This window comes from Physeter macrocephalus, chromosome 14, assembly GCF_002837175.3.
Source record: "Physeter macrocephalus isolate SW-GA chromosome 14, ASM283717v5, whole genome shotgun sequence".
NCBI classification, from domain to species: domain Eukaryota; kingdom Metazoa; phylum Chordata; class Mammalia; order Artiodactyla; family Physeteridae; genus Physeter; species Physeter macrocephalus.
In genome coordinates, this window is record NC_041227.1 from 81569984 (window position 1) to 81590376 (window position 20393).

The 20393-nt window shown below is 57.2% G+C and overlaps 1 protein-coding gene across 1 annotated transcript in view; it reads right to left on the reverse strand.

Moving 5' to 3' along the window:
- Positions 1–125: 125 nt before the first annotated feature.
- USP22 (ubiquitin specific peptidase 22) overlaps positions 126–20393 on the reverse strand; it is a 29238-nt gene continuing 8970 nt past the window's right edge. Inside the window, exons 2-13 of the mRNA XM_024127845.3 lie at positions 19118–19250; positions 12727–12840; positions 10143–10244; positions 9711–9880; positions 8496–8643; positions 7978–8083; positions 7710–7868; positions 6467–6593; positions 5652–5743; positions 4581–4643; positions 3146–3295; positions 126–2687 (exon numbers count right to left, since the gene is read on the reverse strand). Of these exons, the coding sequence (XP_023983613.1) occupies positions 2645–2687; positions 3146–3295; positions 4581–4643; positions 5652–5743; positions 6467–6593; positions 7710–7868; positions 7978–8083; positions 8496–8643; positions 9711–9880; positions 10143–10244; positions 12727–12840; positions 19118–19250 (1407 nt within the window). The 3' untranslated portion in view covers positions 126–2644. The remainder of the gene's footprint in view (positions 2688–3145; positions 3296–4580; positions 4644–5651; positions 5744–6466; positions 6594–7709; positions 7869–7977; positions 8084–8495; positions 8644–9710; positions 9881–10142; positions 10245–12726; positions 12841–19117; positions 19251–20393) is intronic.

The window sequence follows — 20393 nt, forward strand, 5'->3', positions numbered from 1 at the left end:
CTGCGTTTAAAGAAGCCCCTCGGGTGACTTTTAAGTTCGCCAAAGTCTGACAGCCCACGGTGTCCTGGGTCCCATATTTGTCACCATCCTGCCCCTGGGAGGAGGGGACGCAGCGGGCATGGTCTTCCCGGCCCAGGGCAGGTCTGGGCTGGAACAAACTGAGAAGGGGCTGCTGTCACAGACGGGACTCGGGTGTCAGTAAGGGAAGACGGGCCGGTTTTCAGAATAAAATGTAGCTTTATTACGACACAGGAAAAGACTACAAGCCATTAGGGAGAAGAGCCAAACAGTCCCTCAAAACGACATGTGAAAGGGATGCAGAAACTTCCCAGTAATAAAATCCACAGCACAATCATTGGAATCTTGTTCTTACGATTTGTTTTCAAAGTTATAGGAAACGAAACAGCCACTTGAATTGTCAAAAGAACGGCAATTTTATACGACGAGGGCATCCACACCGAGGAGAACCACGACAGCACGAGTATACGCGATGCAGAAGGAGAGTCCTGGACGTTCTGGCGCCGACGGGAGGCCCGAGGCGGCCTGGGGAGGGCCCGGGCCCAGCCCCCGGCTCAAGACACCCAGGGAGGAGAGCCCACTGTCTCACTGTGAAGCACTGACACGGCAGCCAACGTCTCACAAACACAAGTCACTTTAAACACACCAGCCGGGGAGGAAGGGCCGCCCAGGGGTTCCTTAGTGGTCTGGACATCGACACGGGTGGTGGTTTGAAACAGGAAACCATTTTCCTGTGTTTAGTAGCTGCATTGGGAGCTGAAAGAAAATAAATTCCCCAACCCATCACGCAGTTCTCTGTTCCTGACGAGGTGACGTCAAAGCAGGACCTCAGCGCGCGGGACGCGGGGTGGGCGCGCGTGCAGGCAGCTGAAGCCTCACCGCCCCCCCCAGGTAGTTCTTCCAGTCACAGGGGAATCTCAGCAGCAGACAGAGAGATAAGTGCTTAGAACACCAGGCCAGAGGGAACAGAGGGTTAACGTCGACGTAAAAATTCAAAAAAAACACCCCGAAAAGAGAAACGGCCTGTCTCCTGAATCTTCACGTTCTTGGAGCAGCTGAGCCCTGGACCTGAGTGGGGGGCAGGGGAGGGGTGCAGGCTGACCAGACCACAGGGGACCCGCCAGAAACCCCGCGGCCAGTACATCTACTCTGTCCCCACTCTGTACGGAGGGGGCCGTGCCAGGGCCGCCTCCAGCCCAGGACCCTCAGAGCAGCCACAGCGGACGGGCCACGCGGGGCAGGCGCCTGAGCTGCATCGCTGAGGCCTCTGCCGGGTACGACGCCCCCGCTGCAGGACCCCAGCCTCTTCCACAGGGAGCCACGCCGCGCCCAGACCCGAGCAGCCGATGAGCTGGACCTGGTTCACGGTCTGTCGGCTGAAAACCGGGCACACGTTTTTAAACAGTGAAAACAGTTAAAATTTTGTGACGTGGTTAAAGTATACGAAATCCAACTTCCCGTGATCATGTAAAGTTCTACTGGAACACAGCTATGTTCATCCACGTTACCTGCAGCAGAGACCACGGGGCCCACAAAGCCAGAAACATCTACTACCTGGCCCTTCGCAGAGAGTTCGCTGACCCTGCCGCAGGTGAACGTGCTCCTCGCCAGGAAAGAAGCCTCACGGTTCAGGGGACACTGGCTCGTCCCCCGTCTCTGGGCTGGAATCTCTCAGAGACGGACAATCTTAAGTTTGGGTGTGAACAGACAGATGCATGCGAGACGGCTCACAAGGAACAAAGATGCTGCACCTCCCGCATCAGCCCCTCCCACCAGCTCAGTCCCGGCCTTCTGTCCTGCGGCAACAGAAGCTACCGGAACGCAAGGCAGAGGCACCCAGAGCCAGGATGCAGCCCCCCTGGAGGCCGCCCGCATCATCCGACACACCCGCCGCCCAGCAGCGACCAGGAGAGCTCGCGGGACAGGCGGCCAGGAAGGAAACACGGGAGGGAAACAGTGAAACCACCGGAAACGCTTCAGTTACTAAAAGATTAATATGACAGAGACCGTTCCCAGCGCAGCCTGATTCTCCTCCAGAGCCTGGCGGCTCTGACCTGGTCAAAGATGCCTGGGGGGGCGGGCGGGGGGCAACAAAAACAGCACCGATGAAAAAGCAAGATCCACGCTCCGGAAGAAAAGGAAAACCATCCAAATGTCAGCCTGAACTCAGTAATTCATTCACCTTACCATCATTACGTTTATGAGATTCACAATCGTGGAAGAAGAGAAAGGGGGACGACACGCAAACGCCTATTTCTAGAAAACGGGGATTTGCTTCCACATGCAGGATGACGCTGCTCGTCTGCAGGACAGACGTGCTCGGAGGCCCCACGCGGTCTTCAGCTCCGCAGGCTCCGGGGCTCACGCCCGGGTCCGCGCCGCGCACGGACAGCAAACTCACCAAGAGAAAGACCCGCGAGGCCTGCGTCTCCTCCACCTCCTGCTTTCTGGGCCACAGCGTGGAACGGCCGGCGCGGGGCTGCGCCCGCCCCGGCTCACAGGGGACACAGGAGACACTCGGGCGCACGTCTCCTCTGCCCCCCCCAGCCCACATCTTGCCAAGTGCGCACACCGCGCGACCCCGGGCACCCGGGGGACTTCGGGGGACTTGCCGGTGCGCCGACGGCTACTCGTACTCCAGGAACTGTTTGTGGTAGAACAGCAGGTACCTGAGGAGGAGAGAGGACAGAGCACGCTTACTTCCACCTCCCGAGGGGTCGGAGCAAAACCGCCCTGACCAGGACAGCCGCGCTCAGCCTGTCACCGCAGAGAAGAGACGGCAGGGAGGCGGCAGGGCCCCCAGTCCACCACCAGCCCGGCCTCCGTCCACCTGCTGGGCCCTGGCTGTGGCCGCCCCCCGGCCCTGTACACGGTCCGTCTCGGAAGGACGCCGGCCCCGGGTTCCGGCCCCAGTCCACCCGCCCGGCCTCCTCACGGCCACCGCAGAGCCCCTCCGGGCTGCCCCACTGCTCGCCGCTCCAAGGCCAGACGCCTGCTGGAGTCCAGGGCAGCTGGCGTGGGGCCGGAGCCCCGCGGTGGTCTCGAGACCGAGGGAGGCAACGATGAGCAGGAGGGAGCGAACGGGGCACCGAGGGGCGACACGGCCCCGGGGGCCCGCGGGACGCACCCCTCGCTGTCCAGCACGTCTGCAATGCTAGCCTTGGTGATGATGGCGTCGTCACACTTGAACCACTGGTCCTTGTGCTGCCGGATGAAGCTGGTGTAGTGGCCACTCTCCAGGGTCCCCTGGTGGTTGACCACCGCAAACAAGGAGTACCTGGTTTGGGGACGGTGCGGGAGACGGAGGTCACGGCCCTGACCCCACCAGGGACCACAGTCCCCGCCGGGTAGCCGCGCAGGAGCAAACACCGACAGGCGACAGCAGCGCGAGGGGAAGGCGAGCAGGCCCGCCCGCGAGGCGCCGTTGCCGCTCCACCCTCCCCGCCGCCACCAGCGGGAGGGACGGCGAAGAGGGGCCTCAGCACGACGCGGGGGGGGGAGGCCCCTCCCTGACAGGGGGTCGGTGGCAGCACGACAGGAAGCAGGCCAGTGGCCGAGAGCAAGCCAGCCCGGCCGCTGCCCCTCACACGCAGCACCTCCCGGGAGACGCAGGCGGGCCTCCCGCGAAGCCCCCGGCCCCACTCGCGCTCAAGAGGCCAGGAGGTGCACAAGGCGCCACTCACTTGTTGTCGTTACTGAGACTGTCCACCGGCTGCTGGTACTGTCCGTTCATCCTGCTCTCTTTGCTGTAACAGTGCAAACTCAGGCTCGATTAAAACAATTCACCAACGGCCCGCGGTTCACATGGTATCGTGGGCACCGGGGATGCGCGACGCCGGACGCCGCGCTGGTGCGGCTTCTCCCAGCAGCTCCATCTCGGGCAGAGGTGACCCCCGAGTTACGGCGGGGAAACAGAGGCCCAGGCTGGGAGGCGGACTGCCGAGATTGAGGCTCCGAGCCGGCCCAGACCCACGTCTTCCCGCCCGCCCCCAGGCAGGCAGGCAGGCTCCCCGGATCCTCCAGGGGCCCCGCCGACGCTGGACTCAGGCCTCTGCTGCTTTAAGCCGCCCCGCCTGCGGTTATTATACACTATTATTATTATACACTACAGCAGCCCTCCTGCCCCTGGTGGTTGACCACCGCAAACAAGGAGTACCTGGTTTGGGGACGGTGCGGGAGACGGAGGTCACGGCCCTGACCCCACCAGGGACCACAGTCCCCGCCGGGTAGCCGCGCAGGAGCAAACACCGACAGGCGACAGCAGCGCGAGGGGAAGGCGAGCAGGCCCGCCCGCGAGGCGCCGTTGCCGCTCCACCCTCCCCGCCGCCACCAGCGGGAGGGACGGCGAAGAGGGGCCTCAGCACGACGCGGGGGGGGGAGGCCCCTCCCTGACAGGGGGTCGGTGGCAGCACGACAGGAAGCAGGCCAGTGGCCGAGAGCAAGCCAGCCCGGCCGCTGCCCCTCACACGCAGCACCTCCCGGGAGACGCAGGCGGGCCTCCCGCGAAGCCCCCGGCCCCACTCGCGCTCAAGAGGCCAGGAGGTGCACAAGGCGCCACTCACTTGTTGTCGTTACTGAGACTGTCCACCGGCTGCTGGTACTGTCCGTTCATCCTGCTCTCTTTGCTGTAACAGTGCAAACTCAGGCTCGATTAAAACAATTCACCAACGGCCCGCGGTTCACATGGTATCGTGGGCACCGGGGATGCGCGACGCCGGACGCCGCGCTGGTGCGGCTTCTCCCAGCAGCTCCATCTCGGGCAGAGGTGACCCCCGAGTTACGGCGGGGAAACAGAGGCCCAGGCTGGGAGGCGGACTGCCGAGATTGAGGCTCCGAGCCGGCCCAGACCCACGTCTTCCCGCCCGCCCCCAGGCAGGCAGGCAGGCTCCCCGGATCCTCCAGGGGCCCCGCCGACGCTGGACTCAGGCCTCTGCTGCTTTAAGCCGCCCCGCCTGCGGTTATTATACACTATTATTATTATACACTACAGCAGCCCTCCTGCCAGGAAGCGCCCTCCTGCCAGGAAGCGCCCTCCTGCCAGGAAGCGCCCTCCTGCCAGGAAGCGCCCTCCTGCCAGGAAGCGCCCTCCTGCCAGGAAGCGCCCTCCTGCCAGGAAGCGCCCTCCTGCCAGGAAGCGCCCTCCTGCCAGGAAGCGCCCTCCTGCCAGGAAGCGCCCTCCTGCCAGGAAGCGCCCTCCTGCCAGGAAGCGCCCTCCTGCCAGGAAGCGCCCTCCTGCCAGGAAGCGCCCTCCTGCCAGGAAGCGCCCTCCTGCCAGGAAGCGCCCTCCTGCCAGGAAGCGCCCTCCTGCCAGGAAGCGCCCTCCTGCCAGGAAGCGCCCTCCTATTTTGCAAGCGTAAATTTCAACCGGTCCCTGATAGTCCCTGATACAAAGACTCCAAAACAAGATAAACGAAACCTACAACCACAAAACCACTGTGTTGATTTGTATCTAATCTCAGTGCCGGTGGCTGAAACGCCTGAAATGCTGCCCTGAACCAGCTGGTAGGAGGACAGCCTCCCTCACACAGGGAGAGGGCAGTGAGGTGTCACGGACGAAGTGACATCAGGGCCCACTGGGGCCTCATCAGCGACCTGGTGCCACGCCCACCCGACCACAGACACAGAGGACGAACCTGGAGGCCATGAAGGGGGTCATGTCCAGCTCCAGGGGGAAGGACACGTAGGTGGTGATCTTGCGCCGAAGTTTGGCCGAGTGTTCGAATCGCTGCAGAGGTGGGGGTGGGAAGGCTGCAGGGCTCCTCCAACAGCACAGTCTCCGTGGCTCCCTAAGTGGCCCTTCCTGCATTTTCTGAACCGCCCTTGGCCAGAGCCAGAGTCCACAGGGCGACATAACCCACAGGGCTCAGCCCAGCCCTGAAATGAGGGGCCCAACAGCAGGTGTGGACCTAGCACGGTGCCCGGTGGGAGAAACAGGTAGGGCTGGGGATTTGGTTTTTGTCTTACATCTTTAAAGGGTCATGAAATAAAAGAACGAGCAACAGAGACTGTATGATTTACATGTAAAATCAGATCGCAAATACCCAAGACCAGCAAACACACCATCTCTGCCGCGTATTCTTTTCATAATACGTCATACCCATGATTCATATTTGCTACCGGCCCTTCACAGGAAAGCCGTGCTGACCCCCAGACTAGACCTTAATGCTAAGGGTCCTTGCTTTTAAGTAAAAGAAAATCAGAAAACTTGGGGTGAGGATAGAAGAACTTGGAGGGGAGGAGCAGTAAATCCCTAAGCACCCCCCAACCCAGAGTAACTCACCCTCTTTTCATTATGAAGCAATGACTTTTCGATTCACAGGCAAACCTCCCGGCGACAGACACGAGCAGAGTTATTTATAGGCACCACCCTCTTTGCTCCAAAAGCACAGATGGACTCTGCACACCCACCCACCCTCAGGCCCTGGACGCACGCGCTCAGGGAACTCACTTTGAGATGGAAACAGGCCACGATGGGCAGCTTCTTCATGGTGAGCTGCTTTGTGGACTCCTGGTAGCTATGGCAACCGCTACACTTGATCTTGGCGCTGCTTCCTAAGTGCTCTGGTCTGGTAAATCTGCAACGCATTGAAAAACATGTATTTTTAGGAAAAAAAGATGGGAGCAGTAAGAGAGGAAAAAGAGAAAAGTTATTTTATCACTTTCAGGGGGTTCGCTTCCTTCCTAAAAACACACATACAATTAGAGACATTTATAACTTTACAATGAAAAAGCTATTCCTTCCTTTCTCTATCACTTCAAAGAATATTTATCCTCAACTCTTTTGGAAAATTAAAGTCTGGTGAACTCAAAATAATTTTCTAACTACCGTAAGACCCAGCAATCAAATCCGTCCCTGCAAAGTGAAAACCAGCATTCACACAACTGTACGTGAGCGGCTACTGCAGCTTTATCTGTAAAGGCCAAAAAGAGCCTGGAAGCACTGCAGGTGTCCTTCAGCGAATGAGTGGTTAAGCCGTGTACAGCATGGAATACTAATAAGCAATAAAATGGAAACCACTGGTGATACACACAACCTGAATGAATCTCCAGAGAATGAGGATGAGTGAAAAAAGTCAATCCTGAACGGTTACATGATGTATGATTCCACGGACATAACGCTCTTGAAATGTGGAATTTCTAGAAATGGAGAACAGATTGGCAGCTGCCAGGAGTTAAGGAGGCAACAGGGTGGGAGGCGCAGCACGTGTGGCTGTGAGGGACCCTGCGGGGACGCAGGCGCCCCGCGTCTGGACCGCAGGGATGTCGAGATCCTGCTGACCGTGACACTGTGCGATGGTTTTACAAGACGTTACCACTGCGGGAAACTGGAAAAAGGGTACACAGGATCTCTCTGGATCGTGTCTTACAACTGCACGCACAACTACAATTATCTCAACATAAAAAGTTTAATTAAAAACGTTTTCATCACCTTCAGAAAAGGCCACGAGCCACAGCAGGAGGGTGGCCCTACTGGGTGTGACTCTGGCTGCTAGTCACTAAAGGCCGCGGACCTCCAGCCTCTGCCCGGGGTGGGGGGCACTCAGGGACAGAAACGGCTCGTCTGCTGGCCATCCCGTCTTCCCTCAACTTTCAGGCGGGAACGTGGGGCCCTGGCGGGCCTGGCTTTACCGGGACCTTCCCCGAGCAGCCACGAGGACGGGCCCCCTCCCCACAAGGCACGGACGCCTCACCTCCGCAGGCAGTCCGTGAGGGTCGTGGTTCCCGACGCGTGGCTCTCTCCGTTCACCACGCTGCCCTCGCTCCCAGGGCTCAGTGGCCAGAAGGGTGTGGAAGAGCCGGGCAGGTCCAGGCTGATGTCCCAGAAGGGGTCGATGGTGGTGGAGACCCCACTAGGAGCAAGCAGGGGGGGCAGGTGAGCACCGCGGCGCAGGGGCAGCGCAGCGACGAGGCCCCGCGACGCTCGGCCAGCAGCACTGGGGCCGCAGAGGCCGCACTTACTGGCATGCTTGGCAGGTGACGTCGGACTGCAGCCCCCCCGTGAAGATCTGGTCTATGATGCAGTTGCAGTGGTTAGGGTTGCTGGCCTTCTTCCCGTTATCGTCACCTGGCAAGGCACGGCGGCTCTGTGACCCTGGGCCCCCAAGGCAGCCCACTGCCAAGCCGCTGACCCAAGGGGAAGGGCTGGTGCAGCAGGAGGGCCCAGGTTTCCACAGGGGCGCAGGAGGGACATGCCGTGTGCTTTCAGTTTTATCCCCTTGCTCCTCCCTGTGAAGAGCTCCCTGCCGTCCATCTGGCAGGCCCAGTAACAGGCCCCGAGAAACAGCCCCCGCCCCCACCTGTGCAGCGCCCACCTGTGCAGCGCCCACCTGTGCAGCGCCCACCTTTGCAGCGCCCACCTGTGCAGAGCCCACCTGTGCAGAGCCCACTTCTGCAGCGCCCATCTGTGCAGCGCCAACCTGTGCAGCGCCCACCTGTGCAGCGCCCACCTTTGCAGCGCCCACCTGTGCAGCGCCCACCTTTGCAGTGCCGGTGCAGGACGTCCAGGGCCGCGATGAGGAACTCGTGCGCGTCCTGCTGCTCGTAGCCCGCCAGGTGCCGGGCATGCGTCCACACCAGGTGCAGCAGCTTGTATGGGATGTGGGGGGACCGGTGCCCCGAGTAGAACTGCTTGGAGAGAAGGAGAAGCACCCTCGTCAGGAGCGCGTGCCTCCCTCGAACGCAGACGCACGCGCACACATCCGACAGCCGCCCGGAACCTCCGCTGGCGAGCGCGACCCAAACAAGTCGCTTCCTTTCCTTTTCACAGAAACTGTATTTTCACGTGGACTTTGAGTCTGCTCATGGTTTTCTCCATTCCCACCATCTGTTTTCTAGAAATAAGCCAAAATGATGAACGGCGACAAACTCTTGTCACACGCACACACAGACACACACACACAAAGCTGACTTGTGCCGTGTGAAACGCGTACCCCCATAAACCTGAACCTAAAAACCAACCTGACAGAGATGAACTCGCCACCAGCGGTGCCCTAGTGAGCCCCCCCCATCAGCCCGTTCTCCACGGCACCCGCGTCCCCGTTTTGGCCCAACAATGTCATTCAGCTTCCTCACTCCTGTGACCCCAGGAGCCGCTGTCAGGCTAGGCTGTAGGCACGCGGGGACTGGCTAAGCCAGGCCAGGAGTCAGGAACCTTCTGGAAAGGGCCAGACAGTGAATCATTCCAGCTCTGCAGCCAGACGGGCTCAGGCGGCCAGGGCCCAACAGGGAGACGAGAGGATGTGCTCAAAGGCTGACAAAACCAGACCCGGCCGAGTCTGCTGGCCCGGGGCCGACACCTGAAGAACTCCTGGCTCCCCGCAGCACCCGAGGGAGCGGCTGGGCTGCAGTCCCGCTCTGAGAAGGGGGGGTACAGCCTGCGAGCCCATCGGGACAGAACCTGATGTCCACGGCAGGGGCCCAAAGACAGAGGCCTCTGGCGACACACAGTCAGCAGGGCCGGCAACAGGAGACCCGCCCATCCTGTGGACAAAGCCGGAAAGCGGCAGGTGACGGGGAAGGGCTGGCATCTGCCACGTGCGCCCCTGTGAGGCAGCCGCGAGCCTCTGCGGACAACGCAAGTCCCTCACCCAACCATCCCTCTCGGGAAGGATGTGCGATTCCACGGTCGGCACGTCTGTGGATGTTCAGAGCCCACCCCGTGACGGTCCGGCCCCCTCCCGGCCCAGGCGCACCTCCTGGAAGAGGGAGGACATCTCGCAGACCAGGCAGGAGCCAGGGCTCTGCATCTCGCAGCGGTGCCGGTCAGACAGGAAGAAGTCGCGCAGCAGCGGCGTGTGTGTCAGCGCCTGCACGATGCAGTTCATGAAGCACGTGTTCCCGAGGTTGATGAGGCCGCGGAGACCTGGCAGGCAGAGCGTGGGGTGGGGCTGTCAGGGCCCCGGCCGGGCCTGCCGCCCCCAAGGGGACGCGGAAGGAACCTACTTCTAACGTCTGTGCCCCACCCGCAGGAAACGTCCCAAGGCGTGCTCGCGCCCACCCCCACCCGCCCCCACTGCCCAAAGGCTCCCAGTAACAACAGGGCAGGGCAGGGAGGAGCCTCTGCAACAAGCTAACAGCCACGCTGCACCTCCTGCGGCCTCGGCAAAGCCGCCGCGCCCGCCCACCTATGGTGCAGTTGGACGTGATCTTCCGTCGCTTGGGGTTGTGTTTCAGCAGCTCGAGCTCCCGTTTGGTCGGCTCCCACGTTGAAAACTTCTCCCCGACGCCTAAGCAGGAGGAAGGTGCCGTTAGCTACATTCTGATCGTGTATCTACGAACCAGCCTGGTGGCAGCACAGGGTTTATCAGATTGTATTTCAAAGGCGGGCAACGTAGGGTCCTTCTGAGACCCTGTTCCAGACACTGGAAGGAGCTTCTTTCAGAGAGTGTGCCGTGAATAAACCACATTCCCAGAGGAGGAGAGGAGAGCGGGACCTTGGGTGACAGCTGCCCCAGCACCAGCGGTCTCCTCAGCCTTCACTACTCCCTGATCAGAGGGACCACGGCACCAGTGCCCACAGGGAGCGCTGGGCGGCGATGCGGGTGAAGGGACGGCCGTACCCACCAGAGACTGAAACCAAGGACGGAAGCAGGGCCACCTGCACCCCAGTGCACAGCCTACCCCTCAGAGACACTGGCTCCACGCACCTAGAACTCAACACAGCCCCGCTGACAGATGGAATTGTGGAATGAGTTCAGAAGAATCCTACTTTTTCCTGGAACGTGCATTTCTTAGCCCTGTGGTTTAACTGTTCTGCACGAAGAAATAACATCCTCAGCCTCAGCCTCACCTGCAACATTACTAACCTTTGGAGGTGGAAGAGAACAGGAAGTGGACTAAAGAGACTGCTCTCCAGAAAACATGGGCTCATCGGCTCTGACGACCGGCAGCCCTGGCCTGTGTTCCATTCTCTAACATGGCACGTTTAGAAAGAAGCACAATTAAGGCAAAAAATTGTAAACCACATGCTGGGTTGTACGTCTGTCTGTGGAGAGATGGTCACAGGCCAGTGGGGCTTTCTACACCTATTACTGTTGTGACCCATGACCGTGTGCTGGAAATGAGAACAAAAAAGAAAAAAATATCAGGGAAACCAAAAACAGGTAGCAGAACAAAAAAGAAAAGAGCTGCTGCATAATGTTCACGTGTGCCGCTATGTGCCGGCGAAGGGACGGGAGTGACGGCACGGCTCCACGGCCACCGCGCAGTCAGTGCGACACACGTGCCGCCCCTGCCCCGTCCCTCGCATGGGCCCCGCGCCCCGGTAATAAGGGCGCCTTAGCGGGAAGGGCACTAGAGGAACCTCTTGTCCTGATGAGATGACGCCGGGCGGGCTCCTGGATGGGGACCGGTCACCAGAAAGACCAGGGAAGCTTGGAATCCGAAGCACCCGCGCGGCCAGCCCCAACTCCTCCAGAGAGGGGAGGGGGCTGGAAAGGGGGTTACTGATCCATCAGGCCTCCAGGAAGAAGGCCCCATAACACCCCAGTAGCACGGGGTTCGGGGAGCGACCCAGGTGGGTGAACATTCCACACCGAGTGGGTGATGCACCCCAACTCCACGGGGACCCTCCCCAGCCTTGCCCCGTGCCTCTCTCTATCTGGCTGCTCATCTGTGTCCTCTGTCACATCCTTTCATGACCCGGTGAGCCTAAGTGTCTCGCTGAGTTCTGCGAGCTGCTCTAGCAAATGCTCCAGTCCAGGGGGGTCCTGGGAGCCTCCGATCTACAGCTGGATGGTCAGGAGCACAGATGAGAACCTGGACTTGAGACTCCGGCATCTGAAGCTGGGGAGGGGGTCTCGTGGGGCCTGACACCTCCAGGCCGACCGTGTCAGAACCGAGTTGATCTGTAGGACACCCAGCCGGCGCCACAGGGAATTTCTTGGCGGGGAACTGACCCCCCCAAGAAACACTTGGTGACCAGAAGTGCCAGGTCTGAAGGGTTCTGTGCAAGGAAAGGAGACTCGCGGGAGAGAAACACGCATCAGGGAAGAGCTGGGTTGTTCCTACACAGGAGGAGAGCCTGGAGTTCTCCCTTTACGGCTACAAAGGCGCCGCACAGGAAGGAGAGCACGCTCCTGAGCTAAGGTGCTTCGGCGGCAGATTGCTGTATTTTTCATCTGGAAAGTTTAATTCTCTGTTGACACAGATTTAGCAAAACCCAACCAGCTTAGAGGGTTTTTTTTTTTTTTTTTTCCAGTTAAGAGTTTTAAAAGAGATCCAACAGCACTTCAATGAAAGAATAGTCTACCCTCCTGGAAGGAATCAGCATACACATCCTGCAGTTACTGAGGAGATGCTTTCTGGGCAGCTACCAGGGACGTGGGAGCACAAAATCCCTCGTCCACCAGACGGGCCAGGGCCCTGCGGACACTGTGTCTGGTTCAGCCCCGTGTCTGTAAAAATGCCCGTTGACCGGAGAGGGTAGGTTGGGGGTGTCTCTCTCAACCCCGGCTGAGCCCTCACAGCAGCCGCAGGCCTGTGGGCACCCGGGCACGAGGACGGATCCAGGAAGCTGTGGGCACCGCACCTGCCTCCCCTGGCCCCCCGTGAGCCTGCAGGAGGGAGCAGGCAGGTGTAGGGGATCCTCCCCCTCAACAGAACCACCCGCCTCCCTCCCCTGCCCCAGGCCCTGACAGACAAGGGGGCAGGGAACGCAGGGCTAAGGCACAAGCACAAGCAGGCATGCAGATCTCAGGAAAACCAAACCTTGCATTTTCCAGGCTTTCCGCTGTTCCTCTTTGGCAATGATTTCTATGTCTTTGTCATAAATGTAGTCCTGACACAAAAAGCAGTAGATACCTCCATACATAAGCTCTATGGCTGAAAAGAGGGAAGAGACAAAATTTAATTAAAAATCGAAAGGTAATGCTTCAGGACACAAATTAAACCAGCAAGTTTTTTAGGCATTTCGCTGCACCATTTCTCAAAGCAGAGAATCCCATTATCACAAAACGCCGTCCCCCCCACTTCAGATGGTGTATCCTAAGCAGATGAGGCACGTGAAACTTTTTCGGAAGCTCCCGCCAAGGGTTGAGGAAGCTGAGGGAGGAAGAGGTGCCGTGACCGTATTTTACGAAGGGCCCGACCCCCAGGTACCAGGACCCTCCGCCTACCCTCTGAAGCAAGGGAAACTCGCATTCATAGCAGCCCATGAGGACTCGTGGCGTCCAGATGGGCAGCACAGCCCCAAGCAGACAGCCTGCAGGGCGTGCCCAGAGCTCCTGGTGAGCCCACCCAGCACTTTCTGAACCGCATCCGCCAAGAAAACAGGCATGAAACCCAGCCCTTCGTTACTTCCTCACGAAGGTAAACAAGAGAAAAGTCCTCAAAGCACCTGGAAGGAACCTGCTCAATTCAACAATTAAAAAGAATTCCCCATACCCTCAGAATGGGAGAAAATATTTGCAAACCAATCAACGGACAAAGGACTAACCTTCAAAATACATAAACAGCTCATGCAGCTCAATATTAAAAAAACAAACAACCCAATCAAAAAATGGGCAGAAGACCTGAATAGACATTTCTCCAAAGAAGACATACAGATGGCCAAGAGGCACGTGAAAAGCTGCTCAACATCACTAATTATTAGAGAAATGCAAATCAAAACTACAGTGAGGTATCGCCGCACACCAGTTAGAATGGGCATCAGCAGAAAGTCTACAAACAACAAATGCTGGAGAGGGTGTGGAGAAAAGGGAACCCTCTTGCACTGCTGGTGGGAATGTAAATTGATACGGCCACTATGGAGAACAGTATGGAGGTGCCTTAAAAAACTAAAAATAGAATTACCATATGACCCAGCAATCCCACTACTGGGCATATACCCAGAAAAAACCATAGTTCAAAATGGCTGAACTAGGGGACTTCCCTGGTGGCGCAGTGGTGAAGAATCCGCCTGCCAACGCAGGGGACACGGGTTCGAGCCCTGGTCCGGGAAGATCCCACATGCCACGGAGCAACTAAGCCCGTGCGTCACAACTACTGAGCCCACGGGCCACAACTACTGAAGCCCTCACACCTGAGCCCATGCTCCGCAACAAGAGAAGCCACCACAATGAGAAATGAGAAGCCTGCATACCACAACGAAGAGTAGCCCCCACCTGCCACAACTAGAGAAAACTGGCGTGCAGCAACGAAGACCCAACGCAGCCAAAAATAAATAAATAAATTTATTTTTTTTAAAAAAGAAAAAAGGTTTTTTTTATGGACACACGCACCCCAATGTTCACTGCAGCACTATTTACAACAGCCAGGACATGGAAGCAACCTAAAGTCCCATCAACAGACAAACGGATAAAGAAGATGTGGTACATATATACAATGGAATATTACTCAGGCATAAAAGGAACAAGATTGGGTCATTTGTAGAGACATGGGTGGACCCAGAGACTGTCATACAGAGTGAAGTCTGAAAGAGAAAAACAAGTACTGTATATTAACACGTATATGTGTGGACTCTAGAAAAATGGTTCAGATCAACCAGTTGCAAGGCAGAAATAAAGACACAGATGTAGAGAACAAACGTATGGACACCAAGGGGGGAAAGTGGCAGGGGGTGGGGGAATGAACCGGGAGATTGGGACTGACGTATATACACTAGCATGTACAAAATAGGTAACTACTAGGAACCTGCTATATAAAAAATAAACAAAATAAAATTCCCAAAAAAAAAGAGAGAATCCCCTTGACTCAGACTCACCAAGTGACAGCAGACGTCTGCCAGGCGACGGGACACAGCTCGGAGCACAAACCCGGCCCCGCCACCTGCCGGCTGCGCGCCTCTGAGCTCACCCGAGTCCCCTGTGGTATAACAGGGGCAGCAACAGCACTGACACAGGCCTGCATGGTCACTAAGGTCATACAAACAACTAAGCGCCGCACACCTCCTGGTAAATGGTAATGTCTTAACAAGTCACGGCTTTTAACATATTTCATGTCTTTTTTTTTTTTAATTATTATTTTTTGGGGGGCCGTGTTGGGTCTTTGTTGCTGCGTGCAGGCTTTCTCTAGTTGCGGTGAGCGGCGGCTACTCTTCCTTGCGGTGCACAGGCTTCTCGTTGCGGTGGCTTCTCTTGTTGCGGAGCACGGGCTCTACACGCGTGGGCTTCATTAGTTACAGCACGCAGGCTCAGTAGTTGTGGCGCACGGGCTTCGTTGCTCCGCGGCATGTGGGATCTTCCCGGACCAGGGCTCGAGCTTGTGTCCCCTGCGCTGGCAGGTGGATTCTCAAGCACTGCGCCACCAGGGAAGCCCCCATATTTCATGTCTTAAGGTACAAAGACACAGGTCAAAGATACTGTGGTGGATCGAAAGCAGATCTATCCAAACTCAAAGTAGCAATTTCAGAGCCTCCCAGGCCTACCCCTGCCCCTCCCAAAAAGCCTACAAAATTCCGACAAGGTCTCTGCAAGTCCACGTCGAGGCTGTTCTGGAGACCGGTGCCAGCTGCCCTGGCTTCTGCCTGCCCCTGAGCAGCGTCACTCCTGCCCCGGGGACCAGAGCAAGCTGGCAGAGGCAGGCTTGTGGTGGGGAGGAGGGACACTTTCAGGGAAGCAGCGGGGTTCAGTGAGAAACAGGCCAGGCGCACGGCGAGGGCAGAGGCAGGCCCCATGTCCCCAGACGAGCCTGCTTCCCACCCGCTGCGTGGGGCTGGGACCACCAGGAGGGGCGGGGGCCCCGGGATGAAAAGAGGAGGAGGCTTGCCTCACCCCAGCCCCACGCAAAACTTAACTCCACATGGTCAGCGACCTAAATCACAGCTAAGAGTATAAAAACTCAGACACAAACGGGTAAGCGTCACGACCTCAGGTGTGGCAATGGATTCTTAGTCTGCCACCAAAAAAGCATGAACGACCAAAGGGAAATGCTGTTACTGCACGCTTAAACTACGGTAGAGTGTAAACATTACTTTTATATTCAGTGGGAAACCAAAAAACTTGTGTGCCTCGCTTTATTGAGATATCTGCTTTATTGAGGCATCTCCAAGGTCTGCTGGTATCCAAAAGAAATGAACACATATGTCACAAAGAAACTCACACATGCATGTTTATAGCAGCATTATTCATAAAAGCCAAAGGTGGGAACCCAAATGTCTATCAGTGGATGACTGGATAAACAAACTCTGGAATATCAACACAAAGGAATGCTATTCAACCACAGAGAAATGAACTGACACTTCATGAACCTTGAAAACCCGCTGAGAGATGGAAACAGACACAAAAGGCCGTGTGTTGTATGATTCCTTTTGTATGAAATATTCAAGACAGGCAAATCCACAACTGAAGGCAGATCAGCAGATGCCAGGGCCCGGGGATGATTAGGTAACAGAGACATGTATTCTTCGAGGAGATGAAAAAGTTTTGAAAATAAAGAGAGATGGTATGTCCACACACCACATGGCAAGTGACTAAATGCACTGAACTGTACTGGTTGAAATGGCTAATTGTGTGTTCTCTGAATTTCATCTCAATATGGAATTCAAAAACCCAATGCAACACCTACAGTCAAGGTAGGTCCTCCAGAAAATTATTTCACAGTCAAGATAACCAAGGACAAAGGCTTGACTGCATCAGGACAAAAGGCTGAGTAGACAGTCAGTGGTCCCGGGGTGCCCAAGGGGGGGCTGGTTCCAGGACCCCCGCAGACACCAGGATCCAAGGATGCTCAAACCCCTTGTAGAAAATGGTGTGGTTTCTGCATATAACCCACATCCTCCTGCACACTTTAAATCACCTCCAGGTTGCTTTACCTAATACAACGTGAATGCCATGTAACTAGCTGCCTGGACCAGACAAATTCAAGTTCTGCTTTTTGGAACTTTCTGGAATTTGTTTTTCGATCTGAGGTTGGCTGGATCTGCAGGTGCAGAACCCGTGGAAACAAAGGGCCAGCTGCCCAGGAACCCAGCTGCCTGGGTGTGGGCGAGACGCTCCCAGTAAGAGAGGAGGCCGTCAACTCACTCAGCCGGGAACCCCCAGCCGACAGGCACCAGGCAGGCGCGTGTCCCCTTCCCTCCAGCCACAGGAGGATCTTGAGATGGAGGGAAGCGTCACCCACTCAGAGGGGAGCCGATACCCCCTCTCATGCCCACGTACACCCTCACACCCTCTGGGAAAACTAAAGTAACTCTTCCTAGAGGCAGACGCAAAGCTGAAAGCACTCCTTTTACAGCCTCTGTGGCTCACGCAGGCAACATCCACGGGCCCCTGTGACTTGACACCAAACAAAAACCTGCATGAAACTAAGAAGCACAAAACCAAAGCTTACTCAGTGACCTGGATCCCAACACCGTCCTGCACGGCAAACCTGCCAGCAGCGGGTCAGGATGGGTCCTTCCTCCTGAGGGCCACTTCTGCCACGTTACACCAGGCGGGGTTACAGGGCAGGTCGGACAGAGGAACAGAAGCTTTGTCCTCCCGCAGGCCGCCAGCAAAGACCCCAGAGCTACCGACGTCCTGGTTTTAACTGAACACTCGCAAAAAAGCAAATACTCAGACAAGACGCCCCGTGGGCCTCTCATGCCCCTCCGCTTAGAAGCCGCAAGCCCTGCGAGAAATCCTTCTAAGAGTCCACGTCAGGCCCCAGTGTTATCCTGTGGGGCTCCCAGAGGCAGGACTCAGCCCAGGAACCACGGCTCCTTGGCCCTCAGACATCAAGCCGCCACTCTGAAGGGGCTCTAGGGTAACCGGGAGAGCCGGAAATGCAGGGCCAGGGCCGGGGGCAGGCGACCAGCTTTCCTGCCGGGGCTCCTCTCCCGCGCCCTCCCCTGCCACCTGGACCCAGAAAGCTAAGCTTTAGCTTTGTTCACCCACACGCACACACAGACAATAAACTCCTGGGCTCTAACACAGCCAAGAGCTGGATCTTGCTCCCATTTTGTGGTTTTGTCTCTTGAAGAAAATCTTCTAAAACTTACTCAATCTGGTCAAAGTAGAGGCAGAGTTTATCAATCAGGTTAATAAAATTAATAAACACACAAATTTCTCGAATGACTTTTGGAGATGATGCTAGGTAACAATAAGATTCTCAACCCTTTCCGGTGCAAAGGTGTTTCGCATTTTCCATAACCCTTTTAACCACACAGAATCACAGCCCCGGCGTGACAGGAGCCTAAGCGGGTCTGGTCCGGGAATCAGACGGAACGAAGCACCAAGATCTACGTTAACTCACCACCCCAGAATCCCACCACATCCGACCTGCCCCATCGGACCTTCCCTCTGGCCCCTGCCCTGCCGGGCGGCCACGCACCCACAGCCGGTGAAGCACCACCAGGGCCGCCAGCTCTCCTTCCTAAAAGGAGCCACTTAGCTCCTTGTGAGAGGCTGACCCCCAGCACTGGCTGCAAGTTCTCAGCTGCAGAGGAAACGAGGCGCGACCTCCGGAGATGACCGAGTTTGGACGAGCCCATTCCTACTACTTAAAAGGCCTGAGGATATCTTTCACTGGAAGGCTAGGTCACACCAAGTTATGTTCTAGAAAAGGGTCTGTGGTCTGGACCTCCTGAAAGTGATTTTCTTACAGATATCCTAACAACCTCAGCACCGTTTGACAGAAAACACAATGCTCAACGAGGGAAACGTTTAGAGACGACAGTCAGAAAATCAAGCCAAGAGCAAAACGCAGCTTCACGTCGCCTCTGGAAGGTACTACTCTCTGGACATGAAACCTGAGCTCACCTCAACGCCAGCCTCTCTGCAAACGCTGACAACACTGCAAACCCGTTACAGAAATCACTAAACTCACCTGGTACTCCCCAACCCCACGCTGACACCAGTAACCGAAAGCTGCATTTAAGACCTGTGCAAATTTTTGCCTGATCTAATACCTAACCGTGCTTCTCAAAGAGAAAGATGAGTCTCTGATGTTGCGTTAAAGAAAATCACCGTTCAGGGTTACACGACTTCATGTGACCTCAGGCACGCTGGGCACGTGCCCCTCGTGGGTTCGGTTTCTCTCTTTCCTCTCCCCCTGGAGCTCCACAAGGAGAGCACACACTACTTCAGACAAAGGTGGACTCCCCAGAGAGCGGAAGGTCAAATTCACAGAACGCGAGCCGGGGAGGTGGCCTCGAGGCCCAGGAGGCGCCGGGGGGTCTCACCCAGGTTGTGCCTTTTCGACTTGGCGTGCTCGTGAATGTGCTTCTTCGTGAAACAGCCAAAGAAGACGCAGTGGAGGCACGAGTGCAGCCGGTTCAGGTGGACGCCGCACACGTGACACACGCACGACTTCGCCTGAAATTCAGGAGAGAGAGTTAGAAACCAGAGGTTCCCGGAAACACCAGGGCAAGGTGATCCCAACGGGCACAGCTCGGGAGGAAGGGAAAGCCCGGATTTCCTCTCAAGGCCTCACTGCCTAAGAGGTCATTTCGTCAATCCTGTCAGCTGCCCCCCAAAAGGCACGTAGGTCACTTAGCTCAGAAGTGGCTCCGGGTAGGAGACCTCGGCCCCTTCTCCAACTCAAAGCCGCTCAGACAAAGCGCCTGGAGCTCCAGGAGCAGTCAAGGTCCTTCCGCCTCCAACGGGGCCCCCAACCCCAGGTCACCTTGAACCCGCACTTCACTCCCAGTTTGATATCCCGGGTTCCAAGACCACAGCAAACCTCTCATCAATCAATCCGGATGAATGTGAGTCAAAGCAATACACAGAAACAAGGAAAGAACGGTGTGTGTCCAAGAACCAGACCGCAGAAACCTGAGGTTTTAACCTCCGCGATGACGAGCGCCGTGGTAAACAATTCTCGCCCCCCACGGCGCCCGGGAACGCCGGCACGACAATTACACCAGGACCGAGTGTGAGCTCTTGCAGGCCACTAACTTGAACTCCCAGCCTCTGCGACCACACCACACGACATAACCCTCTGGCTCTGATGGGGGTGCAGGGAGCTAGGGGTGAAGGGAGGTGGAAGAGGAACAGGGCCTGGGAGGTGAGCTTCCAACAGAAAAGGCCCAGGAAACAAACGACAGCAGCACAAACGTGACACAGACCCTGGCGCCGGGTACTGGAGCGATTATGCCGTTGGAGCCTCACCGCCGGCCTCGAGGAAGGCCGCGAGCCCTTCTGACGTGCGTCTGCTGGCGGCCACGCAGCCGGCACGTGCGCTAGGACCTCCTGAGCCCAGAGGCAGCCCCTCCGAGCCCCACCCTGCGCACACAAGACCAAGGCAGGGGCCGCCCGGGGCCCGGCTGACCGTCCACCCTCGACGACGGAAGGCGTGGAGGGTGCGGCCTGAGGACTCGTCACAACCTCTCTTCACGTGAAACTCGAGTCACAGTTTTTCCACCAGGGAGAGCTGCGCGGCCTTGGTAACGCCTCCAGCCTCCAGAAGAGCAGGCGGTGCTGCCGGCGGGCGGGGGGGGGGGGGGGGGGGGCTGAGCC